This window comes from Vigna umbellata, chromosome 6, assembly GCF_029865625.1.
Source record: "Vigna umbellata cultivar VRB3 chromosome 6, Vumbellata_1.0, whole genome shotgun sequence".
Classification (NCBI taxonomy): Eukaryota; Viridiplantae; Streptophyta; class Magnoliopsida; order Fabales; family Fabaceae; genus Vigna; species Vigna umbellata.
In genome coordinates, this window is record NC_142170.1 from 10,353,613 (window position 1) to 10,378,014 (window position 24,402).

The following is a 24,402-nucleotide window of genomic DNA, read 5'->3' on the forward strand; positions in this document are numbered from 1 at the left end:
CTAGAAGAACTTTGTTAATAAGAACAATAAAGATATTTTAACACATTTTTTTGAAAATATTTAGTTAACAAGAAGATTTATTTGTTATTGTGTTGAGATACTTTAAATTGTTAACATTAAATTGAAGAGTATAAATTTTGATGATGTCTCAAAATCAAGTCTTAAGTGCTTTTATTGTAGGAAGATCTTTGTGAACACTTATTTTTATATTAAACTTTTTGTATTTTAGTATATTGATGTATAGGATGTAGTTTATTTTTGATTTTGTGTATTGTTTGCCTTACGGTGCGTTAAAAATTATTTTGAATTAGAAAACCTTATTTTATACTCAAGATAATCGATTACCACTTGTGATAATCGATTATGACTTGCCATAATTGATTATCACGAGCAATGAGAATTTTTAACCTAAGTTTTTTACCGTTGTGCATTCAATGATGCATAATTGATTACCATATTATAGGATAATCGAATATTACATGTTAAACCGCTGACAACGAATTTTTGGAGATTATTACATGTTAAATAGCTGACAATGGATTTTTGGAGGTATCCTTGAGTGAGATCTCTATAAATTAGATTGAGACTCTCATACTAAAATACAAATAATACAAAATAAGTGTATTTTCAAAAGTCTTATTTGCAATGTGCACTGATAAATGTTCTAGGGTTTGCAGAACCCTTGTGTTGTGGCTTTGAGAACTTGGCATGTTGGCATAGAGCGAAAACTTTTACTAGGAGTGTGATGGAGTGTTGTTGTTGTTGCTGAGTTGAAGGTTTGTCATCTTTTATGAAAATTCAAAGTGGTCATGCTTCGTGAAGCATTCGGAAGAGGTGCTCATCTCTTGTGTGGATTACAGGGGAAGTGAGTTTCATCTCTTGGGGTAACAAGAGAGGTGTTCTAACCTTAAACGATTTTGTTTTCTTTTGATTGTAACATTTTGTTGGTTTGTATTAGTGAAGCATTAATTCTCGGTTGGATGTAGGATCTCTATTATCTAAACCAATATAAAAATTATATGTGCAATTTTCTCTCTTCCTTACTCTTTAATTTTCTCTCTTCCTTCCTCTTGGTTTGTTGAACGCGTTAACCATTCTACTGCACCGCTCTTACAAAAATGACATGTGTATTATGTAAAAATCTATGTTAACATATCATTGCTTTAATAAAAATACGTCTAGAAAGGAATTAACTATATATATGGTCTTTGAGTTTATTTTGTTAAGGATAATTTAAGGTTGTTTTATTGTCTCTTAAATTTTGTTGCAATCTGAGTTAGATTTGTGAGCAGTAGAACAAATCGAATTTAAATGTTTATTTTTTGGTTGGCTTTTATAGTATTAGTGGGAGGGATTTTGTAGTTATACTTTTTTTTTTGTTAATGGCATGTGATTGTTTCTATTCATGAAAAATCAGATTTATAAGATGATATAAAATCCTAATTTTATGCTCACCTTGTACTAAAATTGCCTAGGAAACCTTTTATCAAGTTAAAATACATATACATCATCTAATAGCATTTCAACTCCTAATCTTAAGCTTAATTATTTTTTTCACTTAATAAACACATTATAAGACTTGTAATATTAGGATTATATTTTCCTTTTATATACTTTTAAGTGTAAGAAAACTAAATCACATAAATAACTTGAGCATGAATAAAATATTACATAATATTTTAGCAATTAATTGAAATGATAATTTTCTTTTGTTAGAGTTCTTCTTTACTTGATTTGATCTTATAAAAAGTTTTTCAACTTTTGTGGTGATCTCAATAATTATTAATTGTATTGTTCCTAATTACATATGCCTTTTTACATTATTAATGTTTGTTCTTATTCAATCATTCTTGATATTTGTTTCATTTGATAGAAAATATCTTTTATAAATAGAACATATAATGAAACTTAGTATTTAGTATTGAAGTTTGACTCAGGATGTGAAAGTAAGTTTGTTTATTAAGTATTTAAACAATTAACAACATATAAGAAAATATAAGTTCATATAGAGGTGATAGAACACTCTAACCTGTTTTGATCTGATCCACCACAACAAAATGAGCTAAAATTTGTGACCTGCTTCGCTATATAAAGGGTTGATAGATTGACCTACAATTATTTTTTTTTTCATTTTTTAAAATTTTTATTTTAAGAATTGAAATTTTTATTCACAACTTGATATTTGTTTCATTTGATAGAAAATATTTTTTGTAAACAAAACATCTAAAAAAACTTATTATTTAGTAATAAAGTTTGTCTCATACTGTGAAAGTAAGTTTGCTTATTAAGTATTCAAAGAATTGACAATATTTAACAAAATATAAGTTCATATAGGAGTGGTAGGATAGTCTGATTCGTTTTGATCTGACCCACCACAACAAAATGGACTACAATTTGTGACCCGTTTCGCTATTCAAAGGATTGATGGACTGACCTGCAATTTTTTATATATTTTTTATTTTTTAAAATTTTTATTTATAAGAATTGAAAATTTTATTCATAATTTGATATTTGTTTCATTTGATATAAAATATCTTTTGTAAACATAACATCTAATGAAATTTAGTATTTAATAATGAAGTTTGACTTATATTGTGAAAGTAAGTTTGCTTATTAAGTATTCAAAGAATTGACAATATTTAATAAAATATAAGTTCATATAGGGGTGTTAAGACAGTTTGACCTGTTTTAATCTGATCCATCACTACAAAATGACATAGAATTTGTGACCCGTTGCACTATACAAACCCGTTTTGATATGATCCACCACAATAAAATGGCTAGAATTTGTGATCTGCTTCGCTGTACAAATGATTGATGGACTGACCTGCAATTTTTTATATAATTTTTTTTTAAATTGAAATTTTTATTCATATTGATATTGGTTTCATTTGATAAAAGATAACTTTTGTAAGCATAGCATCTAATGAAACTTAGTATTTAATAATAAATTTTGACTCATATTGTTAAAGTAAGTTTGTTTGTTAAATATTTAAATAATTGACAATATTTAACAACATATAAGTTCATATAAGGGTAATAAAACAATCTCACCCATTTTGATCTTATCTACCACAACAAAATGGACTAAACTTTGTAACTCACTTTGCTATACAAAGAATATATATATATATATATATATATATATATATATATATATATATATATATATATATATATATATATATATATATATATATATATATATATTAAATTTTTTACATATATAATTATTAAAAATATATTTAATCATATAAAAACTTTTTAAATTTGTAATAGATTAATTAATATTTTTAATTAAATAAATTAAAATAATTATTACATTTACGCATCAAATTTTTATATTATAATTAATAATTGAAACTGTAAATTTAAGTTATAATACTATTTTTAAAGTATATAATATAAAAAGAATAAAAATTAATTTTTAATTTAAAAAAATAGTTCGCTTATCTCGTTTATTGTGACAGATTTGGAAATCGGATCAAAACAAATGAATGAATTGAAAATTTAAACAATGTCCCACTTTACCAACTCTATATTCATACTACTAAAGAATGCACACAGAGTGTTTCATCCTGCACCTCCAACATTTCATTCTGCACCTCCAAAAATTCCATTTTTAACCTTCTGACATATGCACCTCCAACTTTTCAAAAAATTTTATTTTTTAATAAATATATTTTTATTTTCTTCTCTCTTATTAAAGACATTTAATAAATACATTTTTATTTTTTTCTCTTTCTTATTAAAGTTTCTCTACATCATTTTAATAATAATCTAATTTAATTTAAAATTTATATATTATTTAATATAATTTTATATTTTAATAATTATTAAAATATGATTTATATCATAATAATAGTTATATTAAATATATAAAAATCAAATAACTAAAATAAAAGTAATAATGATAAAAATAAAAAATAAAATAATAATAACAATAATATAAAATTTGCTTTAATATATTCAAATATATTAAATTATATTAAAATATTACAATAAATTAAAGAGTTATTAAATTTTAAATAAAAACAAAATTTTTAAAAACTTATTTATTGGATAGTTTTTTATTTAAAATATAATATATATTTTTATAATAGTTTTATTAAAATTACTAAAAATAATAATAATAATAATAATAATAATAATAATATTTAAAATCACATTTAATATATTTAAATATGTTAAATTATATTAAATTATAAAATTAAATTAAATAAATATTAAAATTAAATAAAAAACAAAATTTTGAAAACTTCTTAATCGGATACCCATATCCGATTCATACGTTATCGGATTTCTATATCAGATTAACAAATTTTAAATTTATTTCCTATTTAAACTTTAATAATTATTTAATTAAATTAACATTTTAATATAATATAATATATTTAAATATCTTTTATGTGATTTTCAATACTATTTTTATTTTCATTATTATTAACTTTATTTTAGTTTACTTTTTTAATAAAATTAATATAAAATATAAATAATATTTTAATAATATTAAATTAGAAAAATATAATAAATAATATTATTATTTTTAATTAAATTAAATATTTAGTAAATTTTAAAAAAAAAACTATTAACATATTTTACGGTATCCAATAAATAAGTTTTTAAAAATTTTGTTTTTATTCAAAATTTAATAACTGTTTAGTTTATTGTAATATTTTAATATAATTTAATATATTTGAATATATTAAAGCAAATTTTATATTATTGTTATTATTATTTTATTTTTTATTTTTATCATTGTTACTTTTATTTTAGTTATTTGATTTTTATATATTTAATATAACTATTATTATGATATAAATCATATTTTAATAATTATTAAAATATAAAATTATATTAAATAATATTTAAATTTTAAATTAAATTAGATTATTATTAAAATGGTGCAGAGGAACTTTAATAAGAAAGAGAAACAAATAAAAATGTATTTATTAAAGTGTCTTTAATAAGAGAGAGAAGAAAATAAAAATATATTTATTAAAAAATAAAATTTTTTGAAAAGTTGGAGGTGATTTTTGGAGGTGCAGGATGAGATGTTGGAGGTGTAGGATGAAACACTCATGCACACATAATTATTTTCCTAAAAGCCATTCCAACCCAAGCCCATATGAGTTTTGTATCAAAAAACTTGATTCGATGAACTTTTTTCCTGCACCCCATGTTTTCTTTATGCATCTTCATAAGCAAAATGGAAAGATAAAATTAATGTGTAAAATCTTCATTTTGGACGGTATAAACTAGAATGTTTAAATTCTGGAACTATAATTTTAGCTGGAGTATAATTGGAATTTTAAAAGTATAGAGTTGCAGGAAGAAATTTCGTTGATTCAATTTAAATCATATTTTTTCTGGTCCAGTCCATTTTATGGGCTTTTGATTTTTAACACCTCTATATATGAGTACATTTTAAATACTATTAATTTCATAGTGAAGTCCAATAAATAAAAATGTGGCGTCTAAGTGAACGATTTTAAAATTAAAATTTTCTAATATTTCTTTCTTATTGGCATTTCACATTCCTGTCAAATTATGACTTCCTAAACTTCAAATAATTTCATTGAAATTTTTTTAACAGTTGAAACCCATTCATTATGAAATGAAAAGAAATTGGTTTAATTCTAAAAGTTAAAATTAAAAATTTGGTTTTTAAACATGCAAATCTTTCCCTGCTCTCAAGAAATAACGATAGTCCCAAAAAAAGGGAAAACAAAATTTAAGATATCAGTGAAGATGAATGAAAATACCGGAAGGGGTAAAAATTCTTGAAATTGCTAATTTGATAAACTAGATCTGAAGGAAATAATTTTCACACATGACGAGAAGGTAATAAAGAGATTGAATTTGTTAGTATAATGTCATAATCATATTTAGATATTTTAAATATGATATTTCATTTGTTTATTTTGTTAGAATCTTACATATTCTAATTTTTTTTATTATGATACATCTTTTGGTCATGTTGAAGAATTTCATTTCATTTTTGCATTATAAAACTATGCCTTTATCATCGACAGCATAATCCAATTAGAGGCTGAGTTGTTAGCCCTTTAACACGACCTAGGAAACAAAATAACTGTTTGTCCATTCCAATAAGCAGAAATCATTTGTGCTCCCTTGCGTCCAAAAAACCTAATGATTAACCTTAAGTGAAAGTTAATATTAAGAACGATTTAGGTCGGATTCGAAATCTATTTAAAAATCTATAAATATAGATGTGAAGAGTTAACCTCAACCCATGAATAAAAACAATGTTCAATCTTTAAGTGGGTATGATAATTGATGAACTTGGTTCCAATGTGATGACAAAATATGTGATGACATATTATTGATGTGTTTTAGAGCATCAATATAAAAGTTTAATGTTTAATTTGAAACTTGGTTCCAACCAATCACACTGCTTAAATCCAATGCCCACAACATGCTCGACAATTGGTAAACTGGCATGTTTGTTGGATAACAAACTCAAATATTCCTTCGTCTGCTCATAAAATTTACTTGTATGGACTAGACTGTGGTCTACATAATAGATTCAGGGTTTACTCCACAGCTTGCATCTTATTCAGAAAGATCTGGTGAGAGTACAAGTGCTCTTATAATAGACTCACATTCATTTTTCTTGAAGAGAAACAAATGTCCCGCATGAGGAAGCTCGTGATAAAGAATCCATGGTAATTTTTGAGAGATGTAACGGTTCAGTGTGTAGGGAATGATCCTATCTTCAAAGCCTTGCCATATGTGGACTGAACCATTATCATCAAAGAAAGGATTTTCTATCTCTGTGGGGCCAAATTCCCACTTTCCAAAAGCACTCATTATGTCTCGGTGTAATGATTCATATTCACCTTGCTGAGTTATCTTCTCCTGCATGTCAAGACACAAAAACTGATAAACTAAACCTGTGCATCATGCATGAACGAATGTTTACATGTTGTTTTCTTTGTGAATATGAATGTCAAGATGAAGTGACAGATGAAAAATGCAGCAACTACCTGACCAGTGTTTGGGAGTTCTGACAAGGTCCTCACTATTTCTATATCATCAGGAGACAACATGTTTGTTAAGGTCAATGAAGGAAACCATTTTTGTGTCATCCACCAGTGGAACAACCAAGGGGCGTAATGTGCGACTCGAAAAGTCCATTGGTCTGACCGAGGTAGCATCTGAAATGCCTCTCTCAAAAGATGATCAGGAAAAGAAGGCCACCAATAGCTTATAAATGGAGCCACCAAAGCTGCTCCTAATAATCTGCCAAAGGATTTCTTGTTATATGTATAAAGATCCTTTGTTACATCTTGATAGTGTAAAAATCATTTATCCAAGAATGGAAAACATCAATACAACTACTTAACATGCCTGTGTGGAATGTATTTTAGGCAGCTCCAAACAGGGTAACCTCCCATTGACATTCCTATTATATAAAACTTATCACCAATCTCCAGTTTATCAGCCAGTTCTTGAATATCATAAGCTTCACTCTTCACAGAACGTGATGAATGTGGGTCACTTTCACCATAACCAGCCCTGTCGAAGTGGAGGAAATATATCCCAAGCTCCTCAATAAGTTCCTGCATACAACCAAACTCAATCATTTTTGTAGTATATAAAAATCTCACTTTATTATCTTAGGATTAAGTTATACTTAAAGTCCAAACATGTAACGTATAAAGGAAAAGCAAGTAAGCAGTTGAAACATACTTGAGAAACTGGTAAAGTTGTGTCTTTGAAACTGTTATATCCATGAATGACAATGATCTTGTACCTAGCTTCTTCCTTAGGAACACCAAATTCTCGGTAGGCCAAATTCCTCCCATCACCGAGCTTCACTCTGGGTGAAGTAACTTGAGGACCACCAATGGATCCACAGATTTTAGGAACTGGGGGTTTTATGGCCTGATAAACCAACCCAATGAGAATCACCACCAGTGCCACTGCTATTGGAATCACCATTGCTTCAAAAGAGACTGCAACATCAACCTTATTATTCACGACTTTCATAACAATTTTAAAATGTGAAGAAACAAAAAGCAAACTCGTGCTTCTTCTTTGCTTCCAATAACACAATCAATCAGTTAATCAATAGCATTCTCCAAGAACAGTAAAGGAATAGAAAACAGAACCAGAGCATCCAGAAACAAAACATCTCTGCAAATAATTAATCATTACTTCCAAGTTTATTTCATAAGAACCAGTTTAAATGCAAATAATTTCTAATTGATTAACAGTATATAAAAACTGATCTTACCAACTTTTCAAGCTACCGAATTGCTCTACCTCTGATTACTGAAATATAATCCGGTTGGAAACAGAGAGAAGGGTATTTATTATTAGAGGGGTGATAAGAATGCATGCAGTTTTCTATAACTTAACTATTTTCAATACAATTTATTTACTGGTTAAAATTTATTAAAAATAACGAAAAAAGTTGTGGTTTTTAATCTGTTGAGAATTAACATGTATAAACGAACGACTCTTGCAACAATTTTTATATTTTTAAGAATATAGACATTGGGATTCCTTGATTCAGATAAAATGACATACATCATGTGCCGCAGAAGCAGAAGCAGAGCAGTGGGTAATGCAATGCAGAGGGATGATGGTCCCTCTCATATACGTCAAAAAAGAATTACGTGGAAAAAACGTTATCTTCACTTCCCAAACACGCCCTAAGAAATAATTTCATATACCCAAAATATAATTAATCCGTGATTTATTACTATTTCTCTTATTCTACTAAATACGAAATAAATAAATAAAAGTTTCAAAATAGTAATAAAAATTCTAAAAAACGCTTCCAGAAATTCAGAAAACATTAACTCACTTGGACATCTTAAAAACATGAGTCCAAACTCCTAAACAACGGTTCCTCTCTTCACAACATAAGCACGTGAAGGAGTAACATTTACGCGGTCACAAGACTGCCACGTGGCAAGCAATTAGCCTTGTTTCAGAATATTATCATTAACTAATTAACAGAGATTAAATAGGAGAGCTGGAAAGGAAAGCAGATGAAGTGAAAAACGAAGATTGAACAGAAAATTGATCTGACAGATGGTGGAATAAGGTTTGAAACAAAAGGGGAATAAGAAAGTAAAAAATATAAAATGCATGGAAGAAAGAAAAAGAAAAAAGGAAAGAAGAGACTCACCTGCAGAAAATGAAGTGTTGATTTTATGAATCTGCAAAAGATGTCTGTTTCTTCAGTTTCTTCTATTTCTTTATAGTGCCATGTCTTCTTCAACCAAAACTCACTCATAAAGGGCTCAACAGCTATGTCTGACCATGACGTCCATCTCACAGATTAGAATCATATTTTTTTTCTTCAATATTTGTTTCTCTTTAATCACCTTTTCCATCTGTCAGGTTTTCATACCTATATAACATGCAGCTTTTTTTTTACAATTTATATATATATATATATATATATATATATATATATATATATATATATATATATATATATATATATATATATATATATATATATATATATATATATATAACAGTACGTGTTTGTTTATTAAACTCTTACGTAATAAAAGTCACATAATTGTAATATTTTTATATTGATAATAATATAGTTTTATTTAACTTTTTTAATATGCAGGACATGGTAAAGATAACAAAATATTTTAAAAATAGTGAAATTATATTATTTTAATATTAACTTTTTTTAATATAAATCATCGAGTTTATTATTTTTTAAATTATCTTTTAAAGTTATTTGATTTCTTTTTATGATTTTTTTTTTATATTTGTCTAATTAATAAAATAGATTTTTGTAGTGAACTCTTTAATTATTAATCAGAGTTTTTCTATTTATGTAAATAGAGTTTTAGTTTGTCTGATTGTTTTTTTTTTTAAATTAATATTTTTGGCTTGCATGTAGTGTTGAATTGTTTATACGAGTCTTTACTTATTAGTGGGTCTAATGATGTTCTCACCATGTTTGTATTACTCTTAGGTATAAATGCGACTTCTTATGAGCTTAAAGGGATTTATATTTTTCTTATAACAAGTTCATCTCTCTCTTAGGAAAGGGGAGCTAATTGTACAATATTATGTGATTAATACCTTGTAATTGTAAATTGTATGTTTGCATGGTATTTTGCTAGTGTCTTATTAAGAATTGATGTGCATAATTAAAATTAAGGTTGTAAATTGGTTTACTTGAATTGTATGACTAAATTGGGAATGTTGTCTGATTGGTATTGTAGATGATATTGTTTGAACCATAGAAGATAGTGTAATTTGAAATTAGTATCCTTTTGGTATTTATAATAGTTGTTGAACTGTTTGGCAAGGTTGGAATGACATAAATTTGTAGAACTATGTTTTGCAGAACTATGCAAACTCTCTAAGTGAGAATATATTCGCTAACCGAAACCAAAGTCAGAGTTATTGACTTGGTTGTCGCTGAGCAAGAATATACTCATTGGGTGAAGTCAAAGAGCTATTAACTTTGCGTTGGCGTAGTTAAAGTCAGATAGTTCACTAACTTGGCAACCGGTGGGTGAGGCAAGTCTAGCTGGTCGACTTTAAGAAAAATGTTAAGTTTGAGTTGTAGTTATTATTTCATTGGGCAGGCTATCTAATCGTTGGGTGAATAAGCTTTCAAGCACTACTTGATGATCTAGTAGATGTTCTTTCTGAGCAAGTAGATGTTCTCGTTGAGCGAGTAGATGTTCTCGTTGAACGAGTAGATATTCTTGTTGAGTGAAATTACAAAGCTTGATTCTATATTTATGTTCTCTTCTAGTATGTTTAATGTGTAATTTTGTAAATGTAAAATGATGATTGGTTTATATATTTATCTCAAAATGGTTGGTACTAATCTAAGGAAAATTGGTTATGATTTTGTTAATGTAAGCATTGACATATGAGATGTCAATAAGAATGTATCTTGAACTCTAATAATTATTCATACTCAAACAGAGGAGAATGAATTATGTTGTGAAAGTCGTAAGAGATCCTACCTAACCACTAGACAGTTAGGTTCTAGGTGCAAAGGGAACTAACCTTGAAAGTTGTAGGATGATAACCTCTTTGTTTACCACAAAACATAAATACTATTACACGTGCACACCTACAATTAAACTTAATGTCAAAGGTATGTATTCAGATAATTGAGTCTATTGAAAATTTTCATATGTGATATGATTGTTTTTTTGTAAATGAGTGATATATGATAATATTTCTATGTTATATAAAATCTCTTTTTGCATGCTAACTTATCATTTCTACTTTGCTATTTTTTGTTTGTATATTTCCTTTGAAATAATGATTACCTTATTAACTGAGCAGAAGAGGAATAAGTACTAAAACATCTCTGATATATTTTTGTGGAAGAATAAAAATAAATCTAAAATACATGGATTATTTTGTGAAAGAATTTTTGCACCTATTAAAAGTGAGATTTGTACTTATAAATATTATTGAGTAATAAAAAATAAAAAAGACAATCCAAAATTTTGTGAACAAATGCATAGCAGAATTTATAAATTCTCAAATAAATAGATATCAAATAGATTATATAAATCTGGTATGTGTAATAAGTTATGTGTGGTATTTGAAACGGGTTTGTAGTTATATCACAAATCTATGAAATTTGTAATTCTGGGTAATCTAGTAAATTTTCTTTAATTATTTTATATATTTATTATTATTACAGTTATATTATTTAAATGTTGAGAGAATAGGCTTTCTTTATCAATCTTATAATATCATAGACATATTTTAAAATGGTAACATTAAATGTGATTTAAAAAGTATAAAAGTTTTAAATATGAAGGCAGTTTGAAATTTGTTCTACGCTGTAAAGTATAGTTAATGTGATATGTTTTTATTCTTTATTAAAAACATTTGTTTTAGGTGTTTTTACATTTTCAATGCGAAAAATTAACGTTACGTTTTCAAGATTAAAAAATAAAATTTATTGTAAATGATATCGTATTATGTTATATAGACTTTTTATTTTTTGTAAAAATAAGTATTATTTTTTATATTTTGGAATTGATTTGGTCTTTATATTTTATTATTATTATTTTAATAATATATTTTGTTTAATTACAAATCATTTGTTTGATTTGAGATATCAGCCTCTTAAAGTATTCTCTTTTAAAATTAATTAAAAATTGTTAAATCTATCATGAAATTAAAAATTAATTAAACCTTATTTATCTTATAATTACTGAATATATAATTTTAAAAACATCGTATTTGATTTTGTAAATATTAAATTATTATTAAACATTAATAATTAAGTTATAATATTTACCTTTGAGATTAATAAATTTAATAAATGGGGTTCATCAACAAGGCGTTAACGACCCCCCTCGACCATGTTTTTTTTTGTGTGTATAATATAATGATCAAATTAAATAATTAGTATATTAGTAATTTGTATTAAATTTAAAATTTTGTTAGACTATATTATTTGAATATTTTAATTTAAACTTTAATTTTTTTGAAGGGAAAAAATACTTTTTATGAAATGAAAAATCAGTAAATTTAATATCGTTTGTTAATTAATATGTATTCAGTAAATAGTTCTACTTTAATATTTAAAACTTTAAATAAAATATATTTATCAAATTGATTATTTAATAATAATGATTTATACAGTTAAAAACAACTATAATTTTAAAAATTAATATATTCAAAGAGTAAAAAATAGAAAAAAAAACGGGTAAGTGTTAATTCAATTGTTTCTGTGGCTATATTCATTGAATGGCTGGATAATTCTCAATCCAACTCAATTAGATTGAATTAAGTTTTATATATTATTAGGTTAAAATTCAATCTAATCCAAATTAACTTTTACATAGGTTAGATTATAAGTTTGGTATAAAGGATCTTAGACTCGTTTATACATGTGTTATTAACATATTAAGTAATATTTTTTTATATCTTAAATTAGTTTGTACAAATTTGTTATTTACTTTAAGTTCAATATAATTTTTTTTACAGATTGTAATTTTTAATTAGATTAATATTTTGAAAAGAAATAATTTAAAAAAAAATTCAAAATTAACAGAATTGATGAAGTATAAATATGATTGAATTGAGTTTAACCCAAAAAAGAGAGTATAAAATACCAAATTTGAATCCAACACAATATTATTTTAATGTGTTGGATAATGTGTCCGTCGAAATCTTATACGACCCTACTCAACCAACCAATAAACACCCTAGACAAGTTGATAAAATAAAAAATATCGATTTTTTTAATAGAAAAAAGTTAGCCGCAATTAATCACCTTACTACATTCACTTTTATTTCACTGTTAATGAATTACTCAATTTTATCCTTTAATAATAAGTTGATGCAATTTGGTTGTTTAATTCTTTAAAAAAGTAATATAATTTTGTACCTTCTGTCTAAATTAATTTAGTCACAATGTTGTTAAGAAAATTGTTGTTTACAAATAGCAACAATTTTTTAATGGGAGTTTAAATATTTCACCATCTATTAGCATAATCCCTTTAAGTCGATTTGGACAGAAAAGAATAATTGGAATAATTTTAAAAAATCAAATTAAGCTGTTTATTGATAATGGAACAAAATAAATTATCATGATGTGTATATGAATAGTTTTTTTAAACTCAATTTGTGAGATTAAATTTAAATAATTTTTTTTTTCTTTATGCCTATTATATATCTTTATGTCATTATTATTATTTTTTATTTAGATCAATATTATGGTAAAAATTATGAAAATGATGAATTCTGTACTGGTATAATTTTGTAAATGATAATCCTAGAACATTACATAATCATCCTGTTGGATGTGGCAATTGAACAATATTTATACATTATGGTACCTATATATAACAAAATTACCAATAATTTCTGCAGGAACAACAACCTTTACTAAAATGGTGAAAACGGTTTTGATCTCTGACTATAATTTGACGTTTGTAGATTTTTGAAACCAGTTGCATGAACTTGTGACAATCACAACAAATTCTTAAATTCTTCACTATTTGAATGGGAACACCCTCTGGGAGACTTGACACTCCAAAAGCAAGAGCCAATTTTTCACTGTGAAGAATTAGTTGGCTCTCTTTTTCACACTCTTCAATGTCTAGAAAAACTTCATTGAGATCAGGTTCATATCCCTCTGATTTCAGCTTACACACAACCTCCTCTAACTTCAGCAAAACACTTTGGTTATACCCCACATTCATGGCCTTCCCCACAAGGAATTGATGCACTTCACCATCCACCAGAATAGAGCTACATCCAGGAATTTTTCTTACTCCCCTTTTTCTCATCATCAATCTAACTTTACTCACCTCATCCCACCTTCCCATTTTGGCAAAGATATTCGAGAGAAGAACATAACAACTTGAATCTTTTGGAGCCAACTCTGTGGCTCTCAATGCAGCAGTGTGCCCCAACACAACATTATTGTGCTTCATGCTGGCACTAAGAATGGCCTTCCAAATTAAAACATCAGGCTCAAAAGGCATATCATGTATAACCTCAAGTGCCTGTTCTAAGCAACCTGATCTACCAAGTAGGTCAACAATGCATCCGTAATGTTGAATTTTGGGGACTATCTTGTACTTCATTTGCATGGTTTCAAAATAAAACTGACCCTCATCCATAAGACCTCCATGATTGCAAGCACTTAAAATTCCCAAGAAAGTTATATCATCAGGCTTAAGTTTTTCCGTTTCCATCTCCTGAAAAAGTTCAATGGCTTCACGGGCAAGACCATGCAAGGCTAAACCAGAGATCATAGAATTCCAATCGCCAATGTTTCGCCGGTGACAAATGGTTCTAAATACGTGGTAGGCATTTTCTATTTGACCACATTTAGCATACATGTTTATGAGAGCCGATCCAATAAAACTACAACTGCCAAGTATCTTATTAGAAACTATATAATCGTGTATCCATTTTCCCTCCTCAACAAAACCAAGGTCAGCAATGGCTGAAAGGACGCTAACAACAGCAGGAGCATCCGGTCTAACTCCTAAACTCAACATTTCTCTGAACAAACGTAACCCTTTCTTTGGTTGATGATTGAGAACAAAAGCTGAAATCATACTCGTCCAAGTCACCACATCCCTGACACCCATGCCCATAAAAACCTCCTCAGCAAGCTCGCACGACCCATGCTTCCCATACCCATCAATCATGGTATTACACGAAACCAGGTCCCTTTGAGGCATTCTCTCAAACACCTCACGTGCCATGTCAATCTGACCGGCTTTCAAGTAACCCGAAAGCAACGAGTTCCAAGAAATCAAGTCTCTTGTAGGCATTTTATCGAACACCGACCTTGCAAGTTCAACCATGCCAAGCTCCAAACACATGCGAACTAAGGAGTTGGTAACAAACGGGTCGTTCCACAAATGGGTTTTCAAAATGAACCCCATTATTTGTTTCCCTTCCTCAAAGGCCCACGACTTTCCACAAGCTTTGAGTGTGGGAGGAACCAAAAACTCGACTCCCCTGATGTCACGGAAGCCAGAAAGTGCATGAACAAAAACGCAAACGGCGTCGTAGGGGACACTGCTCTGAGAAAGAACGTTGACAAGTTTGGCGACAGAAAGCGCGTGACTGATGAGCTTTGTTTTGATGAAGTAGGCGTGAATTTGGCGCACTTGATACAGTGTGGTGCGTTTATCCGACAACAACCTTGTTGGGCTCGCCCCAACTGAAACTGGAAGACAGTTTGATATCATGCTAACAACAAACAACTTTTGTTTTTGTTTATGCTTTGAAAGTTTATATGGGCCTCTTATTTCAGCCTTATTTGAACTAAATACAAAAGTATAAGGTTTAATCATATGATTCTTATTTTTTTTTTCTTTTTTTTATGTAAGTTTCTTACTTTTTTTTTTCTTTCAACTGGGTCTTTATTTTCTAGAAAGGATAGCAATTAAATTTTTGACGTTAGTTTCGTACTAACACAGCTAAAGAGAGTGTTACGTAATTCGTAGTTTTTTTTATTTTTTAAATATTTTTATTTTTATAATTTTTTTTAAATGTCACGTGGCATGTGGCACTATTAGTGCCACGTCACACTTATGGTCCCAATTTTTGTCAACTTTGTTCAAAATAACCTTATATCTTTAAAATGTTCAATATAGTCCTAAAAGTCGTAATTTGTTTTCAATTTAGTTCTTTTTGCAAACGCCGTTTAAATCGCTAACAGCCAAATGTCCAGCCGTGCAATCAATGACACATCACCCTTAACACGTCATCATCATCTCCTACCTCTAGAAACCCTAATTTCCCCCTACACAGAAACCCTAGCCACCACCTAACCCTAACCACGCTCACGGCTAGCCACCATCTTTGCACCTCCATCATGAGACATTTCGAAACCCTAACCAGATGGTCACGCTGCTTTTCCAAACACTCCGTCACAAGCATCACGAAATCGAATCGTGAGTTCGTCGCACCTTTGAGCAACGTCGTGAAGCTTCTTCATTCTCCACCAGCCACCACCAACCTAAAACACAAAAGATCAAAACCCACAAAACCAAAAATCTCCTTCAAACCAGAAGCGCGATTCGCGCTGCAACGATGAAGAGCCACCAACATCATCATTAACCTCTCGCGAGCAAAACCCAAATCGTAGAAACGCAAACCCAAATCGCACCAACGCCTCTCCTCAAGCTTCTACACCGCGCCTTCTTCATTCACCTGCAGGAAAAAAGCCTAGAAGCAAACCAACTATCACGAAGTTCACTATATTCGTCGTGAACGAGAAACCCTATTATTGTGTTACGATAGTGGAGCAAGCTTTTCCTTAATCTACTGATGCAAATCTGAAACCCTAATTTTTAGATGAAAAAAAGAGGTTGCCACATGTCAAGCCCTCATTGGCGTGACCATCCTTAGTCAATTCTGGTCCTAGCCACGTCAGGCAATAACTACCATGTAATTCACTTATTGGTGATATGTCGTTAACGATTTAAACGACGTTTGCAAAAATGACTAAATTGAACACAAATTACCACCTTTAGGACTACATTGAACATTTAAAAAAATGAGGTCATTTTCAACAAAGCTGAGAAAAATTGGGACCATCAGTGTTATTAAGCCTTTAATCATATATATGATTCTTTTCTTCTTCTTTTTTACTTTTTTTTATATAAGTTTCTTATTTTTTTTTCTCAATTGGGTCTTTATTTTTGAAAATGGAAGCAGTTAAATTTTTGACGTTAGTTTCATACTAACACTGCTAAAGAGAGTGTCACGTAATTCATAGTTTTTTTTTGTTTTGTAAATATTTTTATTTTTATAATTTTGTTTTAAAATGTCACGTGTCAAACTGATATTGTGGCATGTGGCACTATTAGTGTCACGTCACACTGTCAAGTCACATGTCATTGCATTAGTCTCAATTTGGTTCTTGTATTTTTATTGTCTCAATATAGTCCTAATTTTCTTAAAAATTAAACAGTCTTGTGTCTCTCCAAATTCAAACAAAATTTAATTTGTATATAAATCTTTACAAATATTTTTATTAAAATTGATATTTTTATTAAATATTTTTAACAAGATTATGTTATTTATATTTAGTTAATTATATAAATGTTAATTATGTTAGAGTAGTTATGAATATGGGTGAATCAAGAGTGTCAGTGTTTGCCAATAGATTAGAGTTGTGTGTGATCAAGTCAATTGTGTAGTACTTCAAAGAGGATATATGATTACGTGAAACAATATTGGGAAGGCTTTAGTTTGAAGTTAAGGCTAGCTCCGTTTTGGAAATAACTTATAAGAGTTAGTGGAAGATATTTGGGAGGTGACTTTGACAGATACAAATTGTTTGATTAGGCATAAAAAGGATCTTAAAATATTAGATTTGGAGGTTGAGAGAAGTTGTTTTAAGAGTAATGGCTAGACTAACCTACATTGTTGAACACTAAAGAATTTTACGCAAAGGCAATGTTTTTAGTCAGTTAAATGTTTGGGATAATATATCGGTGTTTGTGATAAGAAAGAATGAAGAGAGCATACTTTTCTTTCTACTTGAAGAGTAAATTTTCGACGACAAAAAATTTTCTTGTTAGGAAGAATGTACAAACGTAGACTATGACATTTTAGATGTAGTAGTGCTTTAAAAATAGTGAGACTCAAGTTATTTTTAATATTAAATGATTTTAATATAAATAGTTTCATTATGAACAAGTTTCATTATTTTAAAACACATTATCTCTCTAAAAATCACTTTTCTAGAGTTATCTAACTTCTCTCTAAGAGTTCTCACTCCCTGTTTATGTGTTTGATGATCAGAGACTGTCAAAGTAATCCTCACGACGAGATCTTTAAGTCTAACCAGTCAATTTCTCAAATACAATAAGTTGGTTTTTTGCTTCTTTTTTTGAGTCGGTTGCTTCTTTCTTTCAGGGTAGCCCTTTTTGTTTTACATTAATTTTATAATGTAATTATCATTTGAAATATTATGTGGCTTAATCCATATAAGAACTTATTAGTAATTATGGAAATTTATAATAAAAATAAAATAAAGATAAAATTAAACTAGTTTGATAGACGTTAGTTTATAAAATAAATTAGTGTTATGTTATGATCATAAAGGTTATTTCACAATAAGTCATCAAAAAATTATGAGAGAAGAAAAAAAACACAAAAATAAATTGGGAAAAAAAGTTTGGAGAATACAGAACACATTTTCATTAGATATCTCATTAATCAAAATTAATATTCTATTATAATTTATATATGTTAATGTGCGATAATCATGATCCTTAATATCCTAAAAGAGTTTTTTAGAAAAATTAAAAATATAAAAAACTACAAACTAATTTATATGTATATATATATATATATATATATATATATATATATATATATATATTATATCACATGTTTGGCAACTTAAAAAGAAAGAATGTGCTTGATCCAAGTATGTTCTGGAACTTAATATAAAGCAACTAAATGATAAGGTATTTTTTTATGTTAATCTAGTTAGCATTTATATACATTAGAGTGAAACACTGTAGTATGAAATATTTGTTTTATAATATAAGGTTTACTGATTCTACCTAGGAGATAAATGAAAATATGTGAATCTTATCTTCATCTTTTCCATGGTAACAGAATTTTTTAAGACAAACATTGTTCAAACGGCATTTTATAGTTTGAGTGAAGAGAAACTTGAGAGAAAATAATGTTTTGTTTTATGACTTAAATGTTGGTTAGAAGCTTATGTAACATTACACAACTTGAGCAGGGAGAATTTGGTGTATACCTTTTTATCATCTTACCTGATTTGCTCAAGTGACAATTTATGGATCTGAGACATTGTCAGTCCAAGAATTAAATGAAAAATTATTTTATGTCATATTGTATGGTTTTTAAATGATAATTTATACATAATTATGATATGTTTAAGATGAAGTCATATATATAACATGGTATATTAACTAATTTTGTGATTGCATGTATTAAATATATATTTTTACTGTATTAATAGAAATCTCCTCACTTTAGTAATGATCTAAAAAATAAAAAATTAAAATATAAGATGGTAAAATTCTTAAATATAAAAACAGTCGTAAAATTTATAAATTTAGGTTACAATTAATTTAATTTAATCATTAAACTAATATATGACATCTCTTTGAGCGTGTTAATACAAAACCAACAACAATAATCTAATTGTTTAAAATTTTAAAAAATAAGAATATAATTGTGAAAAAAAAGTAAAAAATACAGAAAATAAGGATTATCTGAATTATTAAATCATTAAAATATTATTGATTTCTATAACATTATGAAAATCTTACACTATACGACTTTTGAAAGCAGGATATGAAAAGAATGTTATAATTTTTTTTTTCTTATGTATAAACCATGTGTTAGAATCTGAAGTAAGTTAAAGGTGGGTTGTTAAATTAAAAGTATTTTAGTATAATTTTAATAACAATATATTTTAAAATATTAATTCAAAGAATAATATTTTAACATTAAATAGACTAAATCATAATTCTATTAAGAAAATAATATTTATATCTTTTTGAAAATGAAAAAAAGCAATATAATTCAATAATATTAATTAAATTAAATATACTATATATAATATATATATTTATATACTTAAATTTAATATAAAAAAAATCATAATAAGCTTGTCTTTCAAAAGAAAGAGATATAATTTACTCCAAAGTGATTAAAGATTCAGTCTTGGAGGTTACAATAACATTAACAATTCTTATATTTTCCCCTTTGTTCTTTTGGGTGTATTTGGGGAGATGATTTGGAGAAGATTATTTGAATGAATTTGAGGGTAATTTTTTAGTTGTTTTTTTGAGTGGATATGTGGGTAATTGAGAGTGGATTTGGAAGTAAAGTTTATGAGAATTAGTGTAGGATTTGATTGATGTGATAGATTGTAAAAGTAATATAAAATGTTATATTTAATTGTTATAAAATGTTATTTATAAATGTTATATTTAATTGTTATATTTATAAGTAGTTTATGAGAATTACCAAAATGCTCCTAGTTATAAAAGTAATATAAAATGTTATTTATAAATGTTATATTTAATTGTAAAAATGTTTATAAAGAAAAAAAAATTATGAATAATTTATAAAATTAATGTTTAAAAATTATAAAAATTAAATAATCAACTTATTTTTAATAAATTAGAAAATTTAATGCATTCTATAACATATTCATATCACGTGAAATTGAGAGTATAAAATACAACAAAAAATATATTTTAAATTTAAATAGTTGAAAGTATATACCTAATTTTATTAAAATGTAGATCTTTTTAAATTATAATATTAAAATAATTATACAAAAAACTGAAAAATAAAATAAAGAGGTGTTAGTTTGGAAAAGGAAATGACCTTGGTCATTGAGAAGCAGCAATTGCTTTGGAAATGAATGTATAGCCATGTAACCGGTTACGCGTTTGCGTAACCAATTACACATGTGCCAGCCAAAACTTCATACCGCTATGACCAGTTACGACTCTGCTGTAACCGGTTACGCCACCCTCGTCGTTTAGTAACAATTGGAGGGCGCATACGACTTTTTCGCAACAATCCACTCAAATCTCTTCGATTTTACGAGTGACCAAAATCGAGGGTATCCTGCAAATCCATCCTTGACGATCCATCATTTTCCTCTCAAACGAACAACACACAGTTTGTAATTCATCGTCCACAATTTCGCTTGAACAGTGTTATCTGTTCATGCGAACACAGCCTAAAGTAGAATATATTGTCTAACTCATTGTGTAATTTTTCATCATCATTTTAAAACCAAGACCGTGATATATACATTTTTTTTTCTTTTTTCCTTTTGGAAGATGACTAATATATTCTTTAATGTTCTGTTCGTATTATAGATATTAATATTAATCTCCAAATTCATAATTCTTGCCCCCATAATTTATAGAATAAGTTCCATCTTTTAAAAAGTACACGTCCTTATCCAATGCTTTTTGGTGTCGTTTATGAAGAAAATGATTAATAAACTAATTGTATAAGGTTTGTATAGGCAACACACGAAAACTTTTACCATTTATCAAAGGTAAAATCTAGTGAAATAAACTAAAATAATTTATCTCGATAAACTGATTAAGAAGTTTATCAAAGAAATTAAAGACAAAATTGTTAGTAATGAGCAAATTACTTTTCATCTGCTGATCATTCTTTCCGCAGGTAAAAAATAATTCTTGAAAGTTTTTCAAATGATTTTCTCCTATCCAATTATCAAATTAGAAATGTGTTTTTTTTTCTTCATATTTTTGCTTTTAATTGACTTTTCTAATCCAACTTTTGCTGTTCAATTTTTTTTTCTTCAAATTTTGCCTTGATCTTTCGACAACCTTGTTGCATTTTTTTAGGACTTTGTTTCTTCTTTTACAGTCGCAATTTACATATCTTGACTCATGAATTAATTTTCAAATTAAAACCACTATTTCAATTAATTTGTTAGAGCAACAATTAAAAATTTGTCATCTCTTATAACTCTTATTTTTCTCTTAGCTTAAACACCCTCTTTCAATTTACACTCTCTGTAGTTTGCTAAAGCCAAAAAAAAAAAGTACTTTAAATGAAAACAGAAATAACAGTTTAAGAAACACTGATATTAAAACACAGTGAATTTATGTAAAAAGAAAGTTTTTAATATTTGTAATCCTGGAAAACAACGAGTCTGGTTTTTATATTTTAAATTAATAAATTAATTTTCAAAGTTTAAAAAATATATGATTGTAATCTCTTTTTCAAGTCCTAAAAGATTACTTCTAAATGTTAAATTTTAACGTAAAAGATTAACCCATTTCACATAAAACTAAGATGAATTAATTATAGACTGATAAACTCATATTTTAGCTTAATTTATTTCTTATCAAAGTAAAACCCTTATATATATATATATATATAAACTGCCACTGAATTTATTATTTACTCATACCGTAAATGCTTTCCTGATAAAAAAAATATATTATCCTATATCATGGACACAACAGCAATCCTTACAATAATTAAGTATACGTTTCCACAAATATATTTAAATTAAACATGAAATATATTCTTATTCAATTTTACATGTCTTTTCACTTTGATTAAGAGGGATAGTCCTGTCTTTATCATTGGTTATTCAATTTATAAGGTGACTGTAAGAGAATAATAACGAATTAATGAAACCTTATCTTTGCTCTTCAATATTAAATTAGATTCCTTAAAGCATATGTGGTGCCTCCATGATAATATTGTCTAATTACTCATGCAACTTAAAAAAAACTCCAAATAACATTATGATTTAATTTGCGTATTGAATGTTGACTTCATAGGAAAAGAAAAAACAAGAAGTTGAAGCCAAGCACTACTAATATGTGATATATGCAAAATTCTTTGAAAAGACTCAGTTTAATTTGTTATCTCAAAAATATTAAATGTATCATAGATTTGATGGAAAACCATATACATGAGATTGTACTATTAATCTAATTATCAATCATGTGAGAAGCTAGGTTATCTGTTGCTAATATATTGTTCTTACAATATTAAAGTGGCTCCATTTAATCATGATATACTTTCAGAGTATTTTAGAAAATCTTACACAGTGTCGTGTCTCTCACATTCAAGTTAATATTTTTGAAAAATCGTAGTTTTATGAGTAATAAGAAAAATGAGAGGAGTTAACCTTTCATATTAGGATGCTAGTTTATTTATAGATTAAAATATTAATAGTTTATTTTAGTTTTCTCAACTCGGTCTTAATATTTTTTTTAATAAAATTTAAATTATTATCAATTTCTTTTTAATTTAGTCATTTTTACTATTTAAGTAATTAATAAACAATAAGCAATTATATCATATATCCGTTCATGATTTTTTTTATTTTTCTTAATTTAAAAAAAAAGTTCACATATCAAATCGATATTACGTCATATAATCATAATAGTGTGACGTGTTAAAAGTGAATTATATGTGTTAGTATCAGTGTCAGAAATTAATATTAGTGATATTTGAATATAAAAAACACTAATATATATATATATATATATATATATATATATATTATTAACCCTGACACATATTACTAACCCAAACATGTGGCGTGATATATTGATTTGAAGTATGAGTGACTTTTATTTTTAAATTAAGAAAAAATGAAAGAAAAATTTAAATTTAAAAAAAATTAAAAATATCATAGACTAACAAATAACATACACGGTTTATTATCTTTTAATTATTTAAATTAAATTAAAAAAATTAAATAAAATTGGAACCGAACACAAAAAATATTATGATTAAATTAACAAAATCAAATGAAAATAAATGCTAAATTGGTATTTTTAACCTTATTTATATCACTCTTTGTAGATATTTTACTTGTATGGACTATTAGGAGAGATCCAAATATTTTCGAATCATAATTTCGATGCTATTTGAAGGTAAAGTAAGTTTATTTTAACAGTATAATTAGTTGGTAGCTCCATTACTACTTTTTTTAGTATATCTCGAAGACATCCAAGCGCAAAAGATGTTTCAATTACAATCTTAATTCTATATTTGTTTTGGTCTTTATTTATTTTATATAATTGAATTATTTCTGTTTCTTTTTTAAATTTTAATATGATAATTTTATTAAATTGAACTAATATTATTTGAAAAGTGTTAAAATATGATTTATTTTCTACTTAAAAAGTGTCTCGTGTTAATCAATAAAATTTTAATATAAAATATAGTTTATTAGATTTAATGTATGATAAATTTAAATTTTGACAAGTGATACTTTTAAATATTATTAAGACGAATTTAATAAATTGATCTTGATTAAATTATTTTGAAAAATAAAAACTCAATAAAATAAAAATAATATAAAAACTAAAACACATGAAAAATCAAATTACAATTTTTTTATGTATA

General features: G+C 26.9%; 1 protein-coding gene and 1 pseudogene across 5 annotated transcripts; both read right to left on the reverse strand.

Annotated features, from left to right (window-relative positions):
- Window positions 1–6,261: 6,261 nt before the first annotated feature.
- LOC124832379 (alpha/beta-Hydrolases superfamily protein) lies at window positions 6,262–9,375 on the reverse strand. 5 transcript variants are annotated; one of them, XM_088092445.1, is made up of 5 exons: window positions 9,130–9,375; window positions 7,717–7,976; window positions 7,375–7,586; window positions 7,011–7,266; window positions 6,262–6,882 (listed from the first exon to the last, which is right to left on the reverse strand). In XM_088092445.1, the coding sequence occupies exons 1-5, from the start codon at window positions 9,272–9,274 to the stop codon at window positions 6,577–6,579; spliced, it is 1,179 nt and encodes a 392-aa protein (XP_087948571.1). In that variant the 5' UTR covers window positions 9,275–9,375; the 3' UTR covers window positions 6,262–6,576. The 5 variants fall into 5 exon arrangements, with proteins under 5 accessions (XP_087948571.1, XP_047162530.1, XP_047162529.1 ...); XM_047306574.2 differs by having other exon boundaries at window positions 7,717–7,982; window positions 9,167–9,326; XM_047306573.2 differs by having other exon boundaries at window positions 7,717–7,970; window positions 9,167–9,290.
- A 4,353-nt stretch (window positions 9,376–13,728) lies between these two features.
- LOC124832375 (pentatricopeptide repeat-containing protein At1g74630 pseudogene) lies at window positions 13,729–15,721 on the reverse strand (annotated as a pseudogene).
- Between the last annotated feature and the right edge of the window lie 8,681 nt (window positions 15,722–24,402).

Coding starts and splice junctions, on each gene's coding strand:
- LOC124832379 (XM_088092445.1), bottom strand. CDS start 9,274: ATGAGTGAGTTTTGGTTGAAGAAGACATGGCACTATAAAGAAATAGAA. Junction 7,977..9,129: donor TTTTTTCTTTTTCTTTCTTC/CATGCATTTTAT, acceptor TTGCAGTCTCTT/TTGAAGCAATGGTGATTCCA. Junction 7,267..7,374: donor CTAAAATACATTCCACACAG/GCATGTTAAGTA, acceptor ATCCTTTGGCAG/ATTATTAGGAGCAGCTTTGG.